Raw genomic sequence first — 8,392 nt, 5'->3', positions numbered from 1 at the left:
CTGATTTCCATCACAGCTAGATAGATTAAACACTGAACTGTTTGAATTTGGATCATTTACAGGTTTCTTGTGCTCACACAGTTTATAATAATAAAGACAAGTTCACAAAGCATGATCTTTCACAATGCGTTTCGCACAATTATTTTTATTTTATTTTATCAAAATACAGGTTAGATGACTTCAATGTTCGAGATAACTCGATTTGCATTTCTAAGTAGGAACTAGATGAGCCAGGAAGACAGTGACTGGATACACAAACCTCACTCAAATTACAAATGATTGTTGTATCGAAACACTAATGTAAAATGACTTCATGTTATGGGTGAAACCTGTATAAAAGCTTGGGAAACAAGAACACCCTATATGACCGGCGTTTTCTTGGTGACGAGGGCGGATTTCCAAAAAATGTTGGCCTTTTTGCCTTTACTGTTTTCCCAATGCTCTTTTCCCCATGCCAAACATTTACAAAACACTGTACAACACCACATATAGCTTGTAAGAGAAACTACATCGTTTCCATGTAACTTCCCACTTATAAGTTCATAGGCCCGACAAGAATTGTCCAAAATATTAAAAAAAGTAGAAAATCAAACAGACTGCCTTAATCCTAATGCAATTAACTGCAGAATATTCTTGTCTGTTCTACTACCACTTTGAAAAACATCACAGTAAATTAGTAATTACTAACTGCATATTCAGTCTCTCTGTGGGTCAATTTAGGCTTTGCTATTTATTTGCTTTTTAAACGGCGAGCGGAATTCATTACGCTGTACATTAACAGTAATGACTCTATGTGTTTGCTCTGGAGCAATACAGATGGGCCCTTCCTTTCAGTGGAAGACATGAGACAGGAGAAACACAGGACACCATGAATTAGGACTGTCTGTTAGTGTTGCGTTGGAGACGGTGATTCACACTGGTGTAAATTTGGGCCTTCAGAATCACTTAAAAAACACAGTAAAAAGTTCTAGTGCTATGAGACCCGGATCATCTGGGCCACGGCCTCATCTCCAGTCTGGTTCTGGTCCTGTTGCTCCTGCAAGTGAATGAGAGAAGAAGGGGATCAATCATTACCCTCACGCCTAATTCAGATATGCTTCACTCAGCACTTCGAGAAAACATTTCACTCGGGTTGGGACACCATGATTTGTAGCTTTAAGAAAAACACTGAATAACCAAGAAAAAACAGCGAAAGGTACATGTTTACCAAGATGTCACGTCATGGATTTCAAGGAAATGGCAGCTATTTAGACTTCTGTTCTATAGAACTGTTTAATGTTAACATACTTCATAGCAGTATGTTCTTTTCTAGTCAGGGGAGTATCTGGAAATATTTTTAAATCCCAAAACATTTAGGAGTAAAAATGACTTCACAAGACTTGATAAGCAGGAACATGCATCACAAGACACTAACATTCAAAAGTTTGATAAGATTTTAATGTTTTTCAGTCTCTTATGCTCACCAAGGCTCAAAAATATTGATCAAAAATACAATGATGTATGAAATGCAATTAAATATTATTACCGTTTTATATATTTTGCTTTATTTATATTGATTTCAGCAGCCATTACGCCAGTCTGCAGTGTCACACAATCCTTCAGAAATCATTCTAATGTGTAGATTTGGTGATCAGGAAACATTTCTTATGAATGTTGAAACAATTGTTCTGCTTAATACATTTGAGAGACTGACATTTTTTTAGGATTATTTGATGAATAGTTGAAAAGAACAGCATTTATGTGAAATACAATTTGTGACATTTTAAAAGTCTCTACTGTCACTTTTGATCAATATAATGCATCCTTGCTGAATAAAAGTACTTATTTGTATTTATTTCAGAAAAAAGAATTAAAAAATAAATAAATAGAAAAAGACTTACTGATTCTATATTTTTTTAACAGTAGTTTAATCTGGTTTCAAACTTGTTTTGCCAGTTAACCTTTTGGCAGGCAGTCAGAGTGTTTATTCAGAATAAAAATCACAACATGACAAAAAAAAAAAAAAAACACAGTGACATCACTGGATAGGTATGAAAGCCAAGCACAAGGACAGAACCGGATCCAATCCAAACAAAAAACAACAATAATGCTTCCAAAAATCAATGTAGAAAACAACATAAAATATATACATCCAAACAAATCACGTTTCTTTTGAACTGGTACCTCAAATAAAAAAATCATATTTTTTTTAGGTAGTGACTTCATAATTGAAACTTACAGAGTTTACTTGGATCAAATAGATTATCACGTTATGAAGTCAATCACATTGCATTAGCAATTCTTAGTCCTGAAGAGCTGCATCAGTAGAATTCAGTGTTTTCTTCCTGATTGCGTCATGAGATCATCTTGTTTAATATGGCAAAACAGGAAATCCAAGTTCAGATCGACAGGTCATAAAACACCACACATCAGATTTAGCAGATCATGCAGTCTGTACACAAGAATGCTTAACTAACAATGAGACATGATGGGACAGACTCAAGCAGCCAACAAGCTCAGGAAAAAGCAGGAGGTGATACGTGCGAGAGCAGCCAATGACAGACAGCATGTAACACAAAGAAAGGAGCGAGAATGAATCTGCTAAGGAGTTCAGTGAGAGCAAATAAGTGCGCCTATGTGAGGGGCGAAGTGTGCTCAGGCAGCCAATGTGAGCTCGCGAGTTCGGTGCCATTACATAGGTCTTCCTGCTTGGCATGGCCTTGCGCTCTCACCTGCATGGCCAAAGCCATTTCTTCTTTCTCTTTAGGTGAGAAGAAGCGCCCCCCATCACCACGCATCCGCTGCATGGCATGTCTGTGGCGTGACTCGTGAAGATATTTCTGTAGGAGAGAGTAAGGAGTCAGCCTGGATAGGAGGCATAATTCATGCCTATTTTGGCATTCAGAAGGGGAAGACTCACCCTTCTTTCTTTAGGGATCTTGCCCTCTGCCTCTAACTTGGCACGAGCTTGGCGTCTCTTTAAGATACGGTGATATTGCTTGGCATTGACATACAGCGGCTCCTCTTCGAGCATCTCGGCCCCTGGCAGTGGAATTCGTTGGATGGCTGGCACAGCACCACCACCCGGCACCATCTGGCAGAGCGGGCAAGAAAGAGGCATGAAGAATTAATTTGGTCTGCTATGTCCAAACACATAAATATGTATTTGCACATTTAACTTCAATCAAATCAAATTTTTAGCAATCCAGTGATCGGCCAAGTGATAGCTAATGCAATATGGACTAAAATATGATGAAAGACTAGCATGAGAAAAGGACACCCACAGAACAGCTGAGTGGATCATTTGTGAAGAGACGATGGGCAGATATCACCCTTACACTTGAATCAGTGCTAAAGATTAACACACAGCGGATGGAGGTCGCCCCTTTCCACATGCGTTTGAGTAAATCATCAAACTCTAGGAAGATTCCTGAAACTAAGATTTTTTTTAAATGTATTTTAAGACACTGAATGCTATTATGTATTAAAGGAATAGTTGGTCTAAAAATACTTCTATAATCCGTCATTATTTACGCCCTCATGTTGTTCCAAACCTGTTTGACTTTATTTAATGGAACACAAAAGAAAAATAAAAAGTATCCTAGTAATTTTTGTATGTAATGAAAGCGAATGAATGATCCAGGGTGACGAAGGACAAAGAAAGTAACATTCACATTTCATAAAAGTGGTCAGTTTGAATTTATATTTGACAATATGGCATTATAATTTCAATTAAAATCATAAATGTCAACCAATAGCTTTTTTGAGACGGAGCCCAAATTTAAGTCACTAATCACTAATAAACTTCTTTTCCGGTGTAGTTCTCATATCTCACTTCCACTTTTGCATATTCAAACGCGCCACATCATCAGTTAACCTGAAACAAAATCATCTAATCTAAAAGGTGTCATTTTTGAGTTTCAGTGAATTACTTAAATTTCACCACTTTTTTGCTACTTTTATGGTACTATTTTTGTTATTTTGAAACTTGGCAGCCCAGATCCAAGATTAAATAAAATAAAATATTATTATCAGATGAAATCTAAATGAAAATTACTTAAACATTAGGAAAAAAACATTTGGGTGAACGATCCATTTAAGGTAAAATCACTCATATGTGCATGTTAAAAAGGCGAGTCCAAAAGCAAGGTGATTGAGACCTAACACAGCATGCATACCCCCCCCCCCCCCCACACACCTGTGATGCTGAATTAATTAAGGGGATGGTTTAAGTTTGTTAGATACCTCATGGGGAGGTCTTACCATGACCATTCCCCCAGCGTTCACCATGTTTCCAGATACTGGCAGAGTAACGGTAACTGTGCCCTGCCCGCTGTTGGTTGTGGAGGTGTTCGCGGCCCCTGCTGCCTGGACGATCTGAGTGCCTGCCAGGCTGCCTGCTGGGATGGTGATCATGCCTATGGACCAGAGAGAACAAATAGTTCTAAACTGAATAACCTTCAAAACAAGTGTGTAGAATGGTATAATCACTAGGGTAGTGTCGATAGACCATAGTATCGTGTATGGAAGCTAGTCAAGAGATATCGAAGATAGCAGATGTCTTTGTCAATAGTCTAGACAATATTACGATCATTCTCCTATTAATGTATTAAACTAATGTTATTATTATTAGGCGACTTATAATTCAGCTATTATTCTCAAATTGCATGATATATATAATGACCTAGCTGTTTTAAATCTTTTTATATTTAATATGTTAGTTTATCAGTACGTTTGAAAGTATAATATTAAGATTAGTGGTGCATTCACACTTTCCCACACGTGCGGTTTAAAACACCAAATAGTTATGAAACAGCATAAGACAGGTACAGAGAGTCTCTCTCTTGCCCCTGCCCACCCATGCACGATAATATTGTGTATCGTGATCTCACAGGCTGGCGATATGACGATTTGAAAAATGACCATATCGTCCAACACTAATAATCACACTTGTTAAAACCCTGACTGATCGCAAATTTTATGTTGCTCATATCAGATTTAATGTACATTAATTGAAGAAAGATAAACCTGGTGTAGATATAGTGTGTTTTTATATACCTTGCTGCAGAACTGTGCCATCAGCGTTCACAGGCTGGTATACAATGGTCTGTCCTTCAGCTGTTTGAGCAACCTGCTGTCCATGAACAGTAATCTGCTGCCCCTGTGAAACATAACATAAATTAATTTATATTCCATACAACAAAACCTGCGTGAAGTAATGAAATCTGCCTTATCGGCTTCACAAACTCTGGTCATTATAGTTAACAGGGCATATATGATGATAATGTATGATAATACAAATCGGGGGAAAAAATAGGTACAAGTTTCCCACATAATTTTAACCAAAAGTTATTCATTTGCAAAAAAATTCCTAGACCTGAAATTTCCATAATATTTCAAGGGTCCAAGTATAGTCTAACTAAAACAGAGAGTGTGTCTGAGACCTGATTCTGGCCTGCGGTAATGGCAGTCTGGGGCTGCTGTATGATGATCTGTTGAGTCTGACCCTGCTGACCCTGCAGCTGCAGAGTTTGACCACCCTGCAACTGAATCTGTCCCGGCTGAACCAACTGGATCTACATATACACAAACAAATCAGAAATAACATGTCAGATATGAATTTCAATAAGTCAAGAATTCAAGAACAATTAAATATTTGTAAATGCACACCCTGAAAATCAACAACTACATAAGTGTAAAAATAACCAAATAACCAAAAAAATTTAATAACCAAATTAAAAACAATCATCCATTGCTTCATAAAATAGGTGCACTGGTAATAAAGTCAGCAGAGGGATATTTAAATGATTATACTGTTAAGTATAACTGGACAATCTATAGATGTATTTCAGTAGCTTTCCTCACATTGAGGATTGCTGACGAGCAGAGTTGCACTTACCTGCTGAAGGCCTTGTGCTCCAGACATGGGCACCTGCATGATTGTCTGGCCCTGAGCTCCAGACATGGCCTGTACCATGATGGGCTGACCTGAGGATGTAATCAGCTGCCCGCCACTCACCTGGACCATCAGCGGCTGACCCTGGACCTGAGCACACAGATACACTTAATGATAGCATGGAGCCAAATGGTGCGAAATAGACATTTAACACAATATTAGATCTGCACCATGCAGCTTTAGGCATTACATGGGGCAATATTTATGATGGAACCTGAAAAATCAATTTTAAGAGTCATGTTTTTCTAGTTACTTTTGTAATAAATAAAATTAATAAGGGCCCTATAAATTGGCTGATAAGGTTTCCATTCCATGTTTGTATTCTTAAACATGATGATAGGGAAAATCTGCTCGAGGGACAATCATGCAGTTTATTTAAAACCCATACAGTGCTGTGAACTCAGATGCATCGGATCAGTATTAAGTGGTTATAACATGCAACACACACTGAAGACGAACCCAGATGATCTCATAGTGGTGTCTCCTAACAAGACCTTCTTATCCAGACACATTAAAAGAGATGAATCCCTTTTCAGAATGTGTCCTGGGCAACATGGAACATGGCAGAAAGCTCACTGGATGATCCGGATCACGATTCGTTGTAAGTAAAAGCAAGTCATGCTGGACGAGCTCACATCCTTATAGACAGTGTGACATGACGCATGCAACATCACAAGCCTGAAGGTCGGAGTTCACACAACTACCTGGAGCGTCTGCACTTGCTGGCCTGTAGCCGTAGTGATGGGTGCTTCTGTTTGCAGCTGTACTGCTGTTACGGTGCCCTGAGCCTGTGGACAACCCACATCACAGTGTGCTCCACATCATCTCTTACAGAAATGCATTACTAATATCAGCCTTTTTTATTCTTCCTAATCTAATCCTTAAATACACACGGTCCATTTCAAAATGATATTCTAGGTTCCAACCCTCACCACCAAAAAAACTCATCCAATATATATATATATATATATATATATATATATATATATATATATATATATATATATATATATATATATATATATATATATACACTTTTTTTTGCAAATTTTTTTGCAAATTTGTGTACCTTCCCAGTGGGAAAAAAAAAAGTTAGTGGAAAAAAAAAAGTTCAACAATTTTGATTCAGAATTAGTTTTCAAGTTGTTCAAATTAACACCATTAACATACTTTAAGAAAGTAAGCAGCATCGATAATTTTATGTGGATTATGGGGACAATTTTGCTTCTTTGTGTCACATAAACCTTGCTTTTATCAGGACTGGAAAAGTTCATTTCAAAGAAGAGAAACTTGTGGGCGACTACAAGAACTATTTACCCAGTCCTTTCCTTGAATTAAGAAACCACTTCCTGAAGCAAATTACTCTCCTGCTATTTTCACAAGACTAGTGCAGCTGATATACATCTTCATACAGAAAAATGTACAATTTAGTTTAAAAAATGCACTGAAAAAATAATAAAAACCACACTTATGGTATTTATTTTTCCATATTAAAGGTATCTGAATAAATAGCACCCTGTTTATATGGGTTCTTACCTGCTGCTGAATTTGCCCATTTGCAGCTTGCACCACTATCTGATCACCACTGGTTGTAGTTGTGTATTGCTCCATCTCTCCTTCCTTACCTAAAATTGTCATAAAAAAGAACATAATTAAAGTTCAAGGAATGTCCTGCATATTATTCAGTATAACCAAAACTAGTAGATTTCTATGAAAACAAATGAAGTGTGATGTTGTCCATAGCAGCAGGTTTGGACCAGAAGCCAGGTGCATTTTGACACTGAATGTTTCTTTGTTGGAGGTGCTTAATATTATGAACAGCAAATTATATTACCTACTGAGGGTATAACTGAATTTGATGTATGTATTTAGCTACGGATACACAGTAAAGGGCTGAAAAGTTAACAAGAAGGTCTAATGAATTTACAGATTTGAAGCGTTTCGCAAACTCGTTCAAGGCGAACAACATTAACTCCTTATATGAATAAATCAAGGTAACGTTAACTAAAACGGGCTAAAATTCGACCTGTTTTTTAAATAGTACAAAAAAAAAACAGCCAGCACATTTCCCAAACATTAACAAAGGTCTGTCTTTGTTTTGGACTGCACTAACAGTAACACTCATGTCCAGTGTTTGCTCTCGCGCTCTCTGTTACCTCTCGCATTAACCTATTTGATTTCTGTATTTTTCAGAATTAGTCATTTGGTTGGTTACTGACAAACCAATCCGTGTTGTCAGCTACAATTTCCCTTGGAGCAAGCGCAATTTACCGTTTCTCCGGTTGACCGGTACCCTTCTGATTGGCTCCACTACAGATCTCAAAAACCCAATCAACAGAGTGGTGCGGACAAAATGGCGCAAAATAAGCCACACAGAGAGAAGAAAGGGGGCAGGCTTGACGCATGTGATCGGCGAACGGAGCCGAGTAGGAACGATCCGAGTCGGAAAGTATCGAG

At 37.7% G+C, this 8,392-nt stretch overlaps 1 protein-coding gene across 15 annotated transcripts; it reads right to left on the bottom strand.

The window, feature by feature from the left end:
* Window positions 1-114: 114 nt before the first annotated feature.
* On the bottom strand, window positions 115-8,366 carry LOC128018649 (nuclear transcription factor Y subunit alpha). Of its 15 annotated transcripts, none has more exons than XM_052604292.1 (10): window positions 8,049-8,115; window positions 7,472-7,560; window positions 6,637-6,723; window positions 5,879-6,025; window positions 5,424-5,555; window positions 5,038-5,140; window positions 4,225-4,397; window positions 2,900-3,073; window positions 2,712-2,819; window positions 115-1,036 (listed from the first exon to the last, which is right to left on the bottom strand). In XM_052604292.1, the coding sequence occupies exons 1-10, from the start codon at window positions 8,098-8,100 to the stop codon at window positions 974-976; spliced, it is 1,128 nt and encodes a 375-aa protein (XP_052460252.1). In that variant the 5' UTR covers window positions 8,101-8,115; the 3' UTR covers window positions 115-973. The 15 variants fall into 15 exon arrangements, with proteins under 15 accessions (XP_052460252.1, XP_052460253.1, XP_052460262.1 ...); XM_052604293.1 differs by having other exon boundaries at window positions 4,243-4,397; XM_052604302.1 differs by lacking the exons at window positions 6,637-6,723; window positions 8,049-8,115 and adding an exon at window positions 8,207-8,366.
* Window positions 8,367-8,392: the final 26 nt, after the last annotated feature.

This window comes from Carassius gibelio, chromosome A8 (assembly GCF_023724105.1).
Source record: "Carassius gibelio isolate Cgi1373 ecotype wild population from Czech Republic chromosome A8, carGib1.2-hapl.c, whole genome shotgun sequence".
In the NCBI taxonomy this organism is placed as follows: Eukaryota; Metazoa; Chordata; class Actinopteri; order Cypriniformes; family Cyprinidae; genus Carassius; species Carassius gibelio.
This window is presented reverse-complemented; position numbering and strand designations above follow the sequence as displayed.

What these genes read in the sequence shown, in the direction of transcription:
- LOC128018649 (XM_052604287.1), bottom strand. Translation starts at nt 8,100, where the DNA reads ATGCGAGAGGTAACAGAGAGCGCGAGAGCAAACACTGGACATGAGTGT. An exon ending in ATGGGCAAATTCAGCAGCAG is followed by an intron (nt 6,724 to 7,471) that starts GTAAGAACCCAT and finishes GGTTGTCCACAG; the next exon opens with GCTCAGGGCACCGTAACAGC. An exon ending in AGATCCCTAAAGAAAGAAGG is followed by an intron (nt 2,820 to 2,899) that starts GTGAGTCTTCCC and finishes TCTCTCCTACAG; the next exon opens with AAATATCTTCACGAGTCACG.